The sequence below is a fragment of the Lolium perenne genome, chromosome 7 (genome assembly GCF_019359855.2).
Source record: "Lolium perenne isolate Kyuss_39 chromosome 7, Kyuss_2.0, whole genome shotgun sequence".
Classification (NCBI taxonomy): domain Eukaryota; kingdom Viridiplantae; phylum Streptophyta; class Magnoliopsida; order Poales; family Poaceae; genus Lolium; species Lolium perenne.
The window spans coordinates 326,648,936-326,665,559 of NC_067250.2; the positions used below are offsets into that span (position 1 = coordinate 326,648,936).

The 16,624-nt window shown below is 43.9% G+C and overlaps 2 protein-coding genes and 2 long non-coding RNA genes across 5 annotated transcripts; 2 read left to right on the forward strand and 2 right to left on the reverse strand.

Annotated features, from left to right (window-relative positions):
• Positions 1-2,043: 2,043 nt before the first annotated feature.
• LOC127319192 (uncharacterized) lies at positions 2,044-2,659 on the reverse strand. Its single transcript, XR_007862445.1, has 2 exons — positions 2,433-2,659; positions 2,044-2,326 (listed from the first exon to the last, which is right to left on the reverse strand). It is a non-coding gene; the product is annotated as an uncharacterized lncRNA (long non-coding RNA).
• A 3,190-nt stretch (positions 2,660-5,849) lies between these two features.
• LOC127319178 (uncharacterized) lies at positions 5,850-10,016 on the reverse strand. Of its 2 annotated transcripts, none has more exons than XM_051349393.2 (7): positions 9,883-10,016; positions 9,764-9,783; positions 8,654-8,803; positions 7,590-7,692; positions 7,364-7,513; positions 6,716-6,761; positions 5,850-6,425 (listed from the first exon to the last, which is right to left on the reverse strand). In XM_051349393.2, the coding sequence occupies exons 1-7, from the start codon at positions 9,883-9,885 to the stop codon at positions 6,052-6,054; spliced, it is 846 nt and encodes a 281-aa protein (XP_051205353.1). In that variant the 5' UTR covers positions 9,886-10,016; the 3' UTR covers positions 5,850-6,051. The 2 variants fall into 2 exon arrangements, with proteins under 2 accessions (XP_051205353.1, XP_051205352.1); XM_051349392.2 differs by having other exon boundaries at positions 7,590-7,695.
• A 169-nt stretch (positions 10,017-10,185) lies between these two features.
• Positions 10,186-12,262, forward strand: LOC127319177 (uncharacterized; the record flags this gene model as incomplete). The annotated part of the gene is made up of 4 exons (XM_051349391.2): positions 10,186-10,341; positions 11,131-11,376; positions 11,497-11,640; positions 11,717-12,262. Coding segments are annotated over exons 1-4 (1,032 nt in total), but the record flags the coding sequence as incomplete, so codon positions are not given.
• A 5-nt stretch (positions 12,263-12,267) lies between these two features.
• Positions 12,268-14,771, forward strand: LOC139833043 (uncharacterized). Its single transcript, XR_011748083.1, has 2 exons — positions 12,268-12,306; positions 14,232-14,771. It is a non-coding gene; the product is annotated as an uncharacterized lncRNA (long non-coding RNA).
• The last annotated feature ends 1,853 nt before the right edge of the window (positions 14,772-16,624 follow it).

A 16,624-nucleotide genomic window follows, 5' to 3' on the forward strand; every position in this document is an offset into this window, starting at 1 on the left:
GCGGCACGTCGATCACTATGTGCACGCGCTGCATGCACGAGTGGATAGAGACTGAAGTGGTCTTCAGGTGGGGCTTCAGTCTAACAATGCAGATTAAGCAACGTGCTAATCAAGGGCTCTTCACACGGTAGGCTGGCATGTAGCACAGTTGGTCTGTTCTTCAGTGAAAAGACGGCACAGCTTGCACCAATTTGGCTTCTACCTGAGAGAATCTAGCACTACTTTATCTTCTAGCTAGAGAATATGTTAATTCTTTGATCATGTTTTCACTATTTTCTTCGGTATTTTTTAACTAGGTTTGCATTGATTATTTTCTTTAATTTTTTCTTTGTGTTCATTGCATAATTTAGTCACAGATTTGTGTATTCCACACTCAAAAAAAGATTTTTTTTGTGTTTATAATCACCCTTTCATGAGTACTTCTCTACATGTTTCCACAAATTATTCATTGATTTCTCATTGTTTGTCCATATTTTTTTATAAAACTTTCTTCTACTATTTCTATAAAGGCAGGTACTTTAGGTGGTTTTACTTTTTCTTTCAACGAATGCACTGGTTGAAATTCTAAAAGAGAAGTTCCAAAAGATAGAGTTGTAGCTTTTGTCTTGCAGCAAGCAAACTGGCGCACACGTGAAAGTTATCGCTGTTTCACTCCCTGCTGGTGCTCAGAATATGACAAACGAAGGGTTAAATCAACTCTATACTACAGTGAGCTAAGCCTAGAAATAATTAGCAGCTACCACGCTATACAAAGCAGCGCATACTGCTGAACTTCTGCGACCAGCTCACAAATCTCGTGGAAACAACGGACGACTAGGATAGACGTGCGCACCGAGCACGTGCTCTAGAGCACTTTTTCCAAAATTTTATGATTTGACTCAAGAATACTATTTTCGGAAGCGACAAACTCATCGGAGAAACCAAACAAACCCTTAGCGCTTAGCCTTAGGGCATCTTCAGCGAGGCCTGATGCAAACTGACCGTGGCAATCCCTTCGTGTCCTCGCGGACAATCTGGAAGCAAAACTCCAGTCTAGTGGCCCAGAAAAAAAGGATCAGCCTGCCCGTGGTGACCCATCTCCAGCTTAAATTTGGGCTGGAATTGCTCATGTGAGGTGTGTGGTTTTCTAGCTACGCATGTCATTTCCGAATATAGTTGTACAGAAAGCACACACGCACGAGAAGTATTCGGCGCATGCACATAATGCATTTTTTCTTCTTCACGGTGCTCTTCTTGGAATTTTAATCGCTTAAATGTAGATTAAGAGATTCTCAGGAATCTAAACTTGCCAGAGAAAACATATATATTAGGATTTTGGTATCTCACAGGTGGCAGTTGTGTTAGGGTGCCCGTTTCGTCGATCCAACGAGCGACCCGGCATGCCGCCACGATATCTTGCGGGGCAGGCCTTCCTGGCACCGGATCTACAGCGGGAGCTATCTACGTGGTGGAATCTCCTATATGGGGCAGGTTGTTTGAGGCCGAGCACGATGCTCACCGCCATTCCATCGAGGCCCACCTAGAGGGCCTCGAGGATGACAACGTCGACTATGAATTGCAAGAGACATATGTAGTAGCGGAGAAAATGGCCATTGTGTAGCAATCGAGATCTCTCTCTCTAGTGTCTATACTCTATAGCCATTTTCTTTGTTTCCTTGGTCTTCATCGATCTTTTTTTGCTCAGCTGGTTCTTTAATAATGAAACTATTTAAGTGTCAATGCGCCTACGGAGCGACAAAATAAAATTACACAAGCAGTTTTTTAAAAAATGAATCTGCTATGAGTGGATTTTGTTGTTTTGTTTTGTATACTTTTTGTGTACATACCGTTATTGTGCATATGTTTGGTTGTTTATTATGTGTCTTTTTTTTGCAACTCATGTGTCTGTTTGTTAAGCCATGCATACGTGGGGTAGAGAGGAGTGCGGATGCGTGTTTTTGTACCGAAAGATTCGGACGAACCGCCGTTCGCCCACTCATTTTTTTAGGGTAATGATAATTTAAACTATGCAACTCATGTGAAAGAAAAAATAAAACACAAGAGTTCTAAAAATCTCATATAAATATTATGCGGTAGAGATATTTTATTATATATATGGCACTGGGCATTTTGTTGCACAAGACTGCTCTACAAATCAGATCAATATGGGATTTATTTGGCATCTTAGGCCGTCAACCTAATTTAAAGCGTCAAGTGCAGCAGCACGTGTGTTTGTTCTTGCATTTGGCATGAACACCCTTCCCAGGTTCTTGTGCTTCGCATAATGCGCGGCAATTCTCAATCTGAGTGCAAGGAAAATGGTGCTGGCATTTCTGACCCTTAGATTCTGCAAAAGAAACATGTAAACATTTCAGAATACGCGTCCTGATTTCGTCTTTGGCATCGAAAGCCAGGAGTAAAACACCTAAACAAGGGTATGGGTCGCTACTTACGAGGAGTAGTGTCAGCTGCTTGGCAAGATTCGAAGGTAGAAGAAAGCATTGCAAGCACCAGGAGAGCGACTGCCATGGAGTACACGGCCCTGCTGCTGCTCATCTTGACCAGTGCCATGATCTGGACAAAGAGATCGCTCACTTCTATTCCTGGTTCTATCTTGTGTTTATTTCTCCTTGCGCACTGCTTGCAAATAAGCTGCTTCGTTTACATGTATTTATAGGGAGACATGATAAAATCTGCGTACAATTTTCTTTTCATTTATACAGATATACTGAGTTAATGCGAAAGATATACTCAGTTAATGCTCGCATAACATTGATAGATAGTATACTACTCCCTCCGACTCATACTAGTTGCTATTAATATAGATGCATCTAGATATATTTTACTTCTAGCTACATCCATACTAGTGGCAAGTAATTAATATGACTCCGACGGAGTATATTTATTGCATCATTCATGGTAGTGTGTTGGTGTTTTCATATAGGTTCACGGCAAAATCTTTGGTATTAATTATTTGCTATTAATATAGATGCATCTAGATTATATTTTACTTCTAGCTACATCCATACTAGTACTAGTAGTGGCAGGTAATTAATATGACTCGGATGGAGTATATTTATTGCATCATTCATGGTAGTGTGTTGGTGTTTTCATATAGGGACATGGCAAAATCTTAGGCATTAATTATAAATTTATTTCTGCATGTCTTGCAAGTTCTGAGTAAATATACCTTGTGCCCTTCTGTATATATATAATTATTGAAATGGTACATTATGAATTCCAAAATTCGGTGTAGTATACATCCTGAAGGCCTATCCAACTGAAAGTTCTCCCCTTTGGTGGAGTCAAATTTGAACCAATTTTTCCTTTTCAAATGATCAAGTTTGGACCACTTTATTCTTTCTCCACTACACGCATCGACCAAAATTCAGAAGCAGCAACCAAGGCAGGCAGAGGAAAGAAACGATTCGCCGTACCGTTGTCTGAAACCACCATTACCCAGCATCACATGTCGACCAAAACCATCAAACTTACTTGGGTATTTCTTTGAATCAAACTGTTGGTCCTGATTTCGAGATTGACTTGCAATACCAAAGCTCTTCCGATTCATTTTAATACTCACTCTGTCTCAAAATGTAAGACGTGTAAGATTCGTTAAACGTTAAATCTTACTCAGTTAGACCAAATTTTTTTTTTGTTTGAAAAAACCATGTGTATAATATTCAATATATACACTGAGAAAGTTTATCTTATGTTGAATCTATTGGTATTGATTTAGTATTTTAAATGTTCGTATTTTTTGTACAAATTTGGTTAAACTTAAGAAATGATAATTTTTTAACTAATCTTAGATGGCTTATATTTTGGGACAAAGGGAGTACTAAACAATGTAGGTCCTAAATTACAGGCCGGTTTGATTTTTAGCTCAAGGCTACACAGCACATATTTAAACGGTCGATTTTTCATTCTTATTATTTATCAGAAGTAAAACTAGGAACATACACAAATGTTGTATGTATATGCTTTTCTAAGGTCCTTGCACAACTAGCATATTCGCTCCTTTTTCTCTTGAATGAGTACCTGGCTACATTCTAGGCATAGTGTTAAGGCCTCCTTTTCTAATGCGTTATACATGAATGGTTCAGTTTGGCGTAATTGCACAACAAGAAGATATTCAGTAGAGATGAAGTAGTGGATGGATTCACAAGCATTCAGAATGATCATCTACTAAGATTGTGTGTAACTTTAGTTCAGAACCGTACATGTGCTGCCATGTGGTCTATGGTTTATTTCAAGAATATTCACGACTTGATCGAACTTATGTACTGCTTGAGGCCATAGTATTGTCAGTTTTAGTGAGTATGCTCAAACTCAAATATGTTTCAGTTCATAGCAGTGTGGCCTGACATAAAAATTGAGTGTGGCCTATGACATAAAAATTGAACCTATACTGACGTTTGTTCATTTGCCTCGCTGATTGCCATTGCTGTTGTGCGCACCAATCCCTGCAAACCAAATGGAAGTTCTTTAAAAAAAAAGGGGATTAGGGACGGGGTTTTCTGGGGATTAAAGGGGATTGAATGAAGGTAGGGGTTTCACCCAATCCCCTAGGACTCTGTTTGGATGTTTGTATTGGTAGGCTTGGCATTGCATTCCTTGTAATATCAACATCCCAGGATATTGGCATTGAGATCAATACCAATATTTCTGTTTGGATGTTTAGATATTTGGTACCTAGAATTGGTACCCTAGTTGAATGCCAAATCCTGTTTGGATGGTCCGGTCAGAATGATGTATTGCATTTGTATGGGAGAATGATCATGATACATGTTTGCAAACGATTTCTTGTGTAAGTTTTGAGTATATTTAATTATATGACATAATTGTTAATAAAAAGCAAATAAAATATTATATAAAATTGTCACGCCATCTTATAACTTGAAATAAACATGGAAAATCCAGTGAATGTAAGTTAATAGGGGCAGCCGAATTCTTCAAAATATGATAGCAATAACATAATAACAAGTGCCCTGCATAATCCATCAAGTCTCATCCAAAAGGTTCACCACAGATTAGTCTCATAGGCAATATTACAACTTAGAAGTTCTTAAGATAGCTAGCACAAATGGCAGATTCTGGAATCACGCGCATATGTGATGAATCAAACTCGTTTAGATGGGGGCAGGCGATACGGAGGGCAGTCTGCGGCGGTCCATGGCAGCAAGAGGGGCGGGAAGGTGCACGCTCAGCTGCGCTCAACACTAGGGGGCGCGTCAGGGTGGGACTGGAGCTCGCCACCATCCTGCTCGGAGAAGGAGCTCTACCGATCTGCAGCGGCAAATACGTGAGATGCAGCAGCGGGAATGGGTTGGGGAAGGGAGGACGAGGTGGAGGGAAGGGCGCCGGTGGACGGCGGAGGAGAAAGAGAGGAGGCGGAGGGATTCGGACTTGCGCCGCCGCTCGATTTGGCTGGTGCGGCCTCGACGCTAGGGTCTGGGCTCGGGTCGGGGTAGAAAATAGCTTCGCTCGCTCAAATACATGGAGATGTCGAGGCTAGAGGCTGGTCATCCGGGAGGAGTCTAGTGAAGCGTTAATCGGGCCAGGCAATATTGAACCCAAATGCCAAGCCCGAATGCCAAGGACAGCCAAACGCCTCAAATTGAGGTATTCGGGCTTCCAATGCCCCAATATCCAATACCTAGCCTCAATACAAACATCCAAACGGTGCCTAGGGGATTATCCCCACTAATCCTCACAAATACTCCAATACCAAACAAGGCCTAATTCTCGCAAAACCACATATACCAAACAAGGCCTGAATATTCCAGCCCTTTGGCTTCACACATTCCATGGAAAATTATGGGAAATTCCGGATACCATGGTTCCAAACAGTTGAAAGATGCTGAATATAACGTCTCAGGTCCTTGGTAGGATCATTTCATAAGTTACAAACTTGGTGCCCGTACAACATCGGGGAAAATCCTGAATATATCGTTCCAAGATGGTACAACTACACCCATCTAGCATCACCAGGAAGGCCATCACCAACAGAATGTCATCCATCCAACTTGATCAACATCAGGCCTCTACCAACACCAAGCGGCACAGAACTCACCTGTCGTAGCCACCGCCCCCAGCCCGGCGGCCACCGTAGCCTCTCTCGGGCATCCGGTATGGGGAGTAAGGAAGCGACCTAGACCGCTCCCTTCTTGCCCTGCCACCGTAAGGAGGGGGAGAACGTTGAGGTGAGTAGCCCCGACCGCCACCCCTGCTGTCATAGTAGTCTCGGCCATCCCTAGGGGGTGGCGAGTAGTCCCGGGCATCCCTGTAGGGAGGGTAGTCTCGGGTGTCCCTGTAGGACGAGTACATGGGAGGTGGAGACCTGCGGTAGCTGTTGCCGCCATAGTAGTCATCACGGCCACCATAGCCGCCTCTGCGGAATCTGCCACCACCGCGCTGCATCTCTCTACGCTCGTAGCGATGGCCTGTCAAAGGAAAATTGGAAGTAAGCTTAAAGTTGTTGTAAACATCAAAGCATATGTAGAGATCTCATATAAGCACAATAGAATTAAAAATAAGGAATCGTGCCCTATCCAAGGAAAGTAAACTGCAAGCTGTAAATAACAAGGCATATCTTTACATCGCATATAAGTACAATATAAGAAAATGCAAAGAAAAGAAGAGAGTACTGAGGTAAGATTTTGACAGTATGACGTAAACTAAAGGGTAACTATTATCCGACATTGTATACCACAAGCTTGGCTACTTCTCATACCTAGATAACTTCCAGGAGTTGGTGTCCTTGGGCGACCTCGGCGTGACTGAAATAATCATCAGACCAACAATCAGTACGATATCAAGTTCCAATTTATATAAGGTAGAAAATAAAGTATCATGCTGGATTGTGTAGGTAATTATGAGGTTCCCTTACGATCAGTGGATACACACCCTGCATTAATGGACCAAGGAGCAAATAGGTAATGAAGAGCACAAACTCCAACTAGCAGGCATCCAACATTGCTATGCATAAGTCACCACACATCTTGACTAATGATTTGGAAATGCCCGTTGATTAGTTGAATTGGAGTTGAAGGCATCCAACATTGCTAGGCATCCAACATTGCTATGCATATGTCACCACACATCTTGACTAATGATTTGGTGCTGAGATTTAGTTGAAAGTTTGCTACGTTTAGTTGTTGTGAATCTGGTGTTGCATAGTAACCCTTTGGGCTGCCCATTGATCAAGCTGTATGAGCTAAAGTTGAAATTGATGAACTCAGCATCTTGATTGCTGGCACAAAGCTTGCACAATCTCTTCTGAATAATAACCAAAAAACCTCCAGGTCAACACACATGAAATATTACGCTGCATCTGAAAAAAAAACAAGACGACAGCCCATGTGGATGCATAAACAATTACCTTTTCAACAGTGATGTTTCGGCCTTGCATTTCAGACTGGTTAAGATATTTGATGCAGCGTTCAGCATCCTCAACAGTGTCCATGGTGATGAAGGCAAACCCACGAGAAACACGGGTATGGGGTTCAAGAACAACATGGCAAGAAACCACCTACAAACAGCAGATGTCGTAACTTTGCACTTCAGACAACCAGGAAATCTGTGTGATATCACCCAAGTAAACTAACCTTTCCTTCCTTATTGAAGTACTCTCTAAGTTCTTTATCCGTCACTCTAGACGAAAGTCCAGTTATGTACAGAGTATTTCCATGATTCACAGCTTCAGGCTCCCTGCTACAAGGAACATATTAAGAATGTACAAATTACATATGAACAAACTGTTACTTGTGACTTTTCTAAGAGGTTAACCGTTTTTTAAGCATATGCCACATTCAGAAAAAAGAAAGTTTCTACTTCATGTTCCTTATCTCCTGCATTTCAAAATGCTGATATATTGCCAATTTTCCATATACACTATATACACTACTTTAGTTCCATGGATGGAAATCCATTTTCCTATTGCAAGGGATATTAGAATTTAGAATGCATTTTTAACATAGCAATATCTCATAGCTTCACACCACAAGTTTAGTGATCATTAGCCATTACGCCATTAGCTACTTACTACTCCCTCTATGCCAAAATATAGTGCTTACAAGTTTTTTTTAAGTTAAACCATGTAAACTTTGACCAAGTTTATACCAAAAAATACCAACATTTAGAATCTCAAATCAATACCATTATATTCATCGTAAAGTATATTTTAATATGGTATATATTAGGCATTTTAGATATAGATTTTCCTCCATAAACTAGTCAAAGTTAGTGAAGTTTGACTTTCGTGGAACCAATGCGCACTGTATTATGGCAAGGAGGGAGTAACATAGTACCATAAAGTGATTTTGAATGTCACAGCTGTTAGAAGTTAGAACTGGTGTGTATGACTAGCAAGTAATTTAACTACCCCAACACTATCAGCCACTACAACCAGATAACCAACTATTCCAAAATTTATATAAATGCTTCTATCCTACAAAAGATCACATGAAGTTTTACACCACGACTGTACAGTTAGTATGACCAGATAAACTTACTATTGTGAATATAACTCTCAACGGCAAGAACATGTTGTGTACGATATTGCAAGAGTGCATGGTAATCTTTTATTTAGTTTTTGGTCCGAGAAACACAACATGCAGAATAAATGGAGTACAAGCAGTATTAGCAAATAAGATGTAGCAAGAATTCACACCTCCCAGGGCTTCTCGATCTTGACCTGGCCTGAGATCTAGGATCAGGCGACGGAGATCTAGATTGGGATCGAGCTACAGGTGATCTTGACCTTGACATTGCCTTTTGGCGTCCCTTGTAAGGAGAAGGGGACCTTGAGGACCTTGCGTACCTAACAGTAAGAAATTATCCTGAAGAGTTAAAAATGGACCTAATAACTCTGACAAAGGTTTTCTCTTCATTTTGACTTTATCCCACAGTGAAGAGAACATAGCATGTTGGATAACAGAGCACAACCATAAATTTGATGAAACATTACAAGCTTAAAGACAACAATACGAAATGCTGGTAAAATAGTTCTCAGGAGTCGACATAATTTATTTTGTGTTCAGTGGCCATAGCCAATTGCTTAATAAGCTATGAAATTTCAAGTGTAGAAAATATCATGACATGAATAATGCAAAATGGAAATAGGGAATACGAACAGTACGGAAAAATAAGGCCAGGCTTAGCTCTCTACGTTGACTCATGAAACAAGCATCCATCAGCATCGCATAAAAACTCTTGATAACCTCAAGTAGACACAACTAGTCGACCATCCACATTTCAGACAAAACTAGCGCAGGGCCGCCCAAGCCCCCTCACCAGCTCAGCTCGAACTTCAATCAAATACTTGTTACGCCGTTTTATTTAAGTTTGTTACTAGTAAACACTCAACTCTGAAGGTTACTGGCAAACTAATAGTGAAAATCTTTTCCAGGTGAAATAGTAGTGGGCAACGAATCCTAACAAGCTGTCGAATTACAAGGGCTGCACAGCACAGCACAGCACAGCACAGCGATACGGAGCCACCTCAATCGTGCTCCCGTACCAGGGGCCAGTGTGACATCTAACAACACGCAAGTCAACAAGATCCACAAGTAAGTCGCACACAACACAAATCGCCGTACGCCCCGTCTTTCCCTGGATCTACCGCCCATCACCTGAACTGAGCCTACGTTCTAGGCGGCGTCACTAGCCCCAGATCAGAGCCGCCGGCGACCAACACAACGGGAAAAACTCGAACCATGCACGGAATCGGAGAGAGCGAGAGGGGGAGGATCGCGCCCGAGGAGGTCGGGCTCGCCATTACCTGCGGCGCGGGGAGTCGGCCTGCGAAAAGAGGAGCAGCACGGCAGGCGTCAGTACGGAGATCAACGCGGCGACGGGTTCGGGAGCGACAACGGCAAACGGGGGAAGGGAGGGGGTTACCATGGCGCGATGCGGCGGCGGCGGCGGCGGCGGCGGAGCTCCCGGCTGGTTCCGGCGGGTCGCGGCTAGGGTTTGGCTGCGCTTCGGTCTCCTTCCCCCGGTCGGTCTGGTTGAGCTGGAGCTCAAATGGGTTTCGATTTTGTGCAGCGGTGGAGGGAGCGAGGTGGTCTGGGCCGTGCTGGGCCACGACAGGCGCGGAGTAGGCCCACCGGAATTCGCGAGGGAGTGCGGGCTTCTTTGGGCCCAGTATTTGGCTCTCCGACACCGCCATGCGCGCAGGGTAGGCAGAGCAGTTGCAGGCTTTGCAGCAGCGGAGAGTGAGTGGGAGAAGAAACCGTCGCGTCGCGGGCGGCGGAGGAGGCGATGCCGGCGGAGGGGACGCGGATGGCGCGGCTGTGGGAGCGCGAGGTCGGACGCCTCCCGCCCAGGCGCTTCGCCGGCGCCGTCAGGGCCTCCGAGGTCCAGCTCTCTCTCTGTCTTCTGCCCGCCCCTTCACAGCTCAACTCTGCTTGAGCCGGCCACTCGACCTTCGAATCGAGCATGCACTAGGTTTACCGTGCGCAAGATCGGTCTCTACTACTGTGGTTACTGCGGTTCATCTTGGATCAGGGGTTCTTGCAGCTCTCGGATTCCCCAAACCATGCTTATTCTTTGGGATTTGGGAAATGATCCCTACCCACCGGCACCGATTGGTCGCTTCCTCGTCCGACATTACGTTCGTAATTGTTGTGTACTTTTGTTGGAAATTTGCATGCAAACAATGTTGCATAATTAAAAAAAAAAAACTGCGATCGTAGTTGTTTGAAAATTTGCATGCAAATAATGTTGCATACTACCTCCGTCCAAAAATAAGTGTCTTAGTTTTATCTAGATATGTGGATGTATCTAGACACATCTTAGTTGTAGATACATCCGAATGTAGAAAAGGTTGAGACCCTTATTTTTAGATGGAGGGAGTAATATAAATTACCAAGAGAACAACGTTTGGTTAAAATTTTCAGATGCATCATCTCATATTTTTACTGTCGCACTAGCGAAATATGTTGTGTAACCAAGAAAATAAAAGTGGTTTTATGTAGCACCGACACGCAGCTACGCTTGGGCCATTGGTTCACACAGAAATATTCGATGCAATGGCATTTTATGTTCACACCCACATGTAACAATGCGGGCGAGCTCTCGTACTGAAATCAAATACCGAGGTGTCGGTCTTTTTCTCATTGAGCTGCTCTTTTGCTCTCCATGCAGGAGTTTGTGCATTCTCTGGGCCTCCAGAAGAGGCTGCAGAAGCACAAGAGATGCGTGGACACCTTAAGCTTCAACAGTAGTGGGAGCTTGTTCATGTCCGCTTCACACGACCAGACTATCGCACTGTGGAACTTGGAAGAGGCGGTGCCGAGACTGATGTTCCAGGCCGGCGGCGATGTGTCCGACACGCAGTTCATGCCCTTATCGGATGATCGGAGCATCGTCACATGCGGCGCTGATGGGGAGGTATACAGATGCTTTCATGTTGCATGCCTGAGTGCTTCCGTGGCAGATGTCTCTGTCTTGAGCTTTTTTATGTTGTGTGTAATGGTCATGGTTTGGCTATTCGTTGTGGTCGCGGAACAGGTGAGGCATTCGCGTATACGAGAAGGTGGTTGCGTGTTTACGGATAAACTTGCTGACCTGAGGTACGCGGTGAACAAGTTGGCTGTTGATCCGGGAAGTCCTCACACATTCTTTAGCTGCGTGGAGGATGGCTCTGTTTTGCTTGTGAGTTGTTAACCAGGCTCCTACTTGCTATTATCGATGTTGAATTCCTTTATTTCTGACTATGTTTTTCCTCCAGTTTGACCTGAGGAGGAAATATCCCAGGAAGCTCTTTAAATGTGGTGCGGTTAGAAGATTTGGTTTCTTATCTGGTCGCACTGTGATACTCCCTGCTATTTCCGTAGACCCAAGAAACCCCTCTTGTTTTGCAGTTTGTGGCTGTGATGAGTATGCACGGTTATATGATGCCCGTAAGATTTCTCTGGAAATATCTACATTTGGTGTCCCAGTAGAGCAATTCTGCCCTCAACATTTGGTATCCAGCGACAGCAAGAGAGATGGAATCAGTGGTTTGGCTTTCTCACACGCTGGTGAACTTTTAGCATCCTATAGTTATGAAAACATCTACCTTTTCTCAAGAGAGCATGGGTTATACTTCAACGATTTTGAGGAGAATTACAGTGAGAAGTTGCCTGTACCTCAGACCTTCAAGGGTCATGAGAACATGCAGCCCATTAAAGGTGTTAGCTTCTTTGGTCCCAATTGTGACTATGTTATCTCTGGATCGGACTGTGGCCATGTGTTTATTTGGAGAAAGAAGGATGGACAGCTTCTGCGTGCGATGCAAGCCCTGGTGATAGTGAGAATCCCTCCACTTACAATTATGACGTACGTCATTTCTTTTACTCAAATATTGCGTATTACACATGGATTGTTATGTTTCTTTATTATTATTATTTTTGCTATGATGATTATTTTCATACTTTTTTGGAGCAACCGGCAGGAGCACTGCCTTTTCATTAAGCAAGAGGGAAAAACAAACCAAACTGTACATAGAAGGGCATATTTAGATTATGGTGGGAATATGCCCCAGAAAACCACCCTAGAAAAACTGATAAAAAGAGAAAAACTAGTCTGGCTCGGCCGGGATAGCCGGCCCGAAGCCGTTGATGGCACGGTCCCGCTGAAGAATGTCTTCCCTCGTGATATCAGCCACCTCCAGATAGGTGAGGCGGCGCGCGGTGAAGATGCGCCGGTTTCGTTCCTTCCAAGCATTCCAAAGAACATAGAGGAACCGACCGCTGATACGTTTTTGCTCCTTGTTAGTCTTTCCGATGATCATAGCATCCCACCACTCCGAGATCGAGTGGTATTCATTGCGAATATCAGTGCTGTCATCGTTGTCCCAGAACTTCATCCGATTCCAAATGGCCATGGTGAAGGGGCAGTCCTTGCAAAGATGTTCGGCAGTCTCAGGAGCTCGGAGGCAAAGAGGGCAAAGAGGATTATGGGGCCATCCCCTAATGGCGAGCATATCCGCAGTGAGCAGCTTTCCGTGAAGAGCAAGCCAGCCAAAAAGTTTGCATTTCGGCTCGGCGTGGGCTTCCCAGATTTTCTTGGCGACGAATCTGGCATGTCCACCGAAGAACTGAGCATTGTAAGCAGAGCTGGCCGTGTACGTCCCTTCGGTAGTGAGAGTCCAGGAGATGGAGTCCGTTTGCTCAGGGACAAGGGTGATGGTGTGGATGATGTCCCAAAGCTCCAAGTATTGTGCCAACTGGGTAGGTGTGCTAATGTTGATGACGGAGCGGATCCAATTGTAGTCGCTAAGCTCTTTGGCAACCGTGCGGCTTTTGCGGGATGCAATCTTGAAGAGGTCAGGCGCCCAAAGAGAAAGGGGGCCCCGCCCGCACCAGTTATCATGCCAGAAGGATGTCAGCTTCCCATTGCCCACGGTGATCTTGGTGGAAGCCCTGAAAAGCGCCATGTCGGCATCGTCACAGGGAAGCTTTGATCCAGCCCACGTGCGCTCAGGGTCGGTCCATTGCAGCCAAGGCCAACGCAGCCTTAGAGCGCGTCCAGATCGCTCAATGTCTGGCATTCCCAGGCCCCCTAGGGTCTTCGGTCTGGAAGGGTCATCCTCGCTAAAACAGTGCTCATGGCTACCGGTATCTACCATGCCACGGCCATTCCGCTGCCTAAATGGGCTCGGGACAGGATCAACAAGATTGCTAGGACCTTCGTTTGGGCGGGGGAGGAGGGCGAGCACGCGGCCCAGGGGAAAGCCCTCGTTAACTGGATTATTTTCATACTTTGGTTACACAGATTGTCAAATTTGATGTAACATGTTAGGTAGGATTTTTCCGGACTTCTAAACTAATACATAACACTTGAATATTTTTTTATTTTGCTCCAGATATGTTTGTGCTTTATGATTTTGCCTTGAAGTCAAGTGTGATTCCTTGCTTCATATCTTCAATTTAAATTTGTCAAGAAATCATAAAGGTGCTTTGTTTGCAGTATGACTATGAGATATACTAGAAAATAGTCGGTCATTTTCATCACAAAATGCTAAATATGAAGGGGCAATTTTACACATGAGAAATCAATATTTGGTGTAGTTATTGCTTCTTTTTGTCCACTGTGTCGTGTACTCAAGATATCAGTTATAGCTGTCCTACTTGCAAATAACGATGTTGGAACAGGGTTGGGAACTTCAGTATTCCGTATTTGTTTGTACTTTTGCTTCTTTATGCAGAGACGAATATGTGTTTGATGATACAGTTTTGACATATGAATTTTACTTTATGAAGCCTGATACAAATCCTTTCATCATCCGGGGCACGGGCAGCGATTTCGATGGCTCTTCTTACATAGATGACGTTGACATGCATTCCTCGGGTGATGACGACGTTGATGATGATGAAGAGGACAAGGAAGAAGAGGTGGGTGTAGACGAAGATCAGAAAGATGATGAGGACGATATGGAGCATATGAATGATGATCGGTGAGGGTGCCATTGGTCATTAGTGTAGCAGGGATGGAGGTTGTGTGAAGCTATTTTGTCAAGAGTTGTTAGAGCTGGACATAAGGACTTCAGACTTGGAAAAGCGTATCTGCTAAGTTAGGATGTGGATATGTTACTCCTGAGTGTCCTTATCAGTATTTAGCACTTATATATATGTCCTGAATCGTCCGGACATTGGTTATCAGGTGACCAACATCTTATCCGTTATTGTATATATTCTCTAGCAGTTCTTGTAGCAAGTATGGAGATTGTGTCAAGCTACTAACATTACTGTACTGGAAATGTTAGTATGGAGATTGTGTAAAGTTTCTTATGATTTTCTTTATTAGATTTGTGAGGTCCACTGAAATCACAAATTTGCATATTTTGGTTCGAGCCTTTGAGGGAAACACTCCAATGGTGAGTGAACTATTCAAAGATGAGCACATCCATCACTCATCTCTCAAAATGTGAAACCCGACACAGAACTCATGCTTATGAGCGGTTTGGCCACAAACAGGCTCCGATGCGGGCTTTTCGGCCATGTGGCATGCAGAGTGGTGTTAGAATATGTCACGATCAGTTAGGATCAATTAGGCAGTTTCGTCTTATCCTTGTAAACTTGATCCTCATGTGTTGTTAACCAAAATCATGTAGGAGTATCTGGGGTAAGGCCCAGCCTATCAATATATATATCGCGCAGGATATGCCCCCTGTCACTACAGGAATTTGTCGATATGCCGACGGCTGCGAGCCCTTGGCGTAGCCATGAAAGGCTATCGGCGTAGCCTACACCGAGGGCTACCGTCTGCGTAGCCCCTCGGCGAAGGTCCGCCTCAGCGTAGACACGTCGGCCCTCGGCGTATGAATATATATGGGGTCGAACGCCTCACTTAAAAAAGTGATATAGTATCAGAGCCTTCTTATTCGACCTACATATAGCCCAAACCGATCTACAAAAAGTAAGAGAGAATTAATTTGAGAATTCGGAAAACAAAAAAAAGGATCATTTTGCTAAGAGGTAGTGGGAAAAAAAAAGAGTTGGCCTGAGAGATGAGCGAACCCGTACGTCCAAGGCACGTGTACACGGAGGTTATCAAGTTCCGACTGAGGTTATCAGCCAAGCCCACCCGCCACGTCTCGCAGAGCGCTGAAGCGCATCTCGGACCGGACCGGAGCCCATGGGCTCGAGCCCACCTTCCATGCCAACCCTTTAGTCCTCCCAAGCTGGAGTTACAGGCTCGCACCACCAAGCCCGGCCGATGTAACATCCCGGGTGGCACCAATATATCCTGGTCTTCCTAGCCTTGGACTAGCGGTGTGGTACTATTATTTCTGGTACTATGTACGTAGAACTGAATCTTTCATATCACACCTCTCTTCATATCACCTCCGTGGACGCACATATCCCACTTCCAACAGTCCGGCCAGCGTATTTGTTGGCCTACTTCTCTATCGTTTCCAGCTGTGGATGGATTACTGGAACTGATATAGTTTTACGTTGAAACCTATGTTTTGGCATCCTATAATCCTATTTCGAATCATAGTGAACAATCCCTTAATAGAAAGAAAACTAGAAGGTTTCCCGCTCGTTACCGTGAAAGTAGATGACTGAAGAATAATACTACCTCCTCTCCAGGGGCGAACCTATGTTGAAGCAAAACCGGGCCATGGCTCGCCCTTCCCAGCCCAAAACAATGAAGAACTAGACCATAAGAGCGCACGTTGCCGCGCCCGTCCATACTAAAGGAAGGATCACAGAAATATTTGGCAATGTTTGGAAATATCTGAGAAAATAATTAACATTTATAATCATAATGCCTACATAAAAACTACTAATCATAGTGGCACAAATCTATGATCGAAAATGACCACCTATCATCATTAGGGCATTTGTGATGCCATCATATTACCATCGGTTCAAAACATCTTCCTCACTTATAAGATCAATCATGCTAGCATCACAAATCAAATAAGCTTACACATTTTGGAACTAAGCCTTCTTGAAAGAACTTTGATTTAGACATAAATGATCATCAATTAGATAGCAAGGAAGGAAGCAAACTTATAAAATCAAGTTTTTTTTACTTTAACATTTATCTCAAGTGAGATGAGCCAAGCCAACTATTTTGGCAACCGTGCAAAAAGATATAAGATGACTGTCCATTGTAATATTATCTTCAGTGTCAATATGGGCAA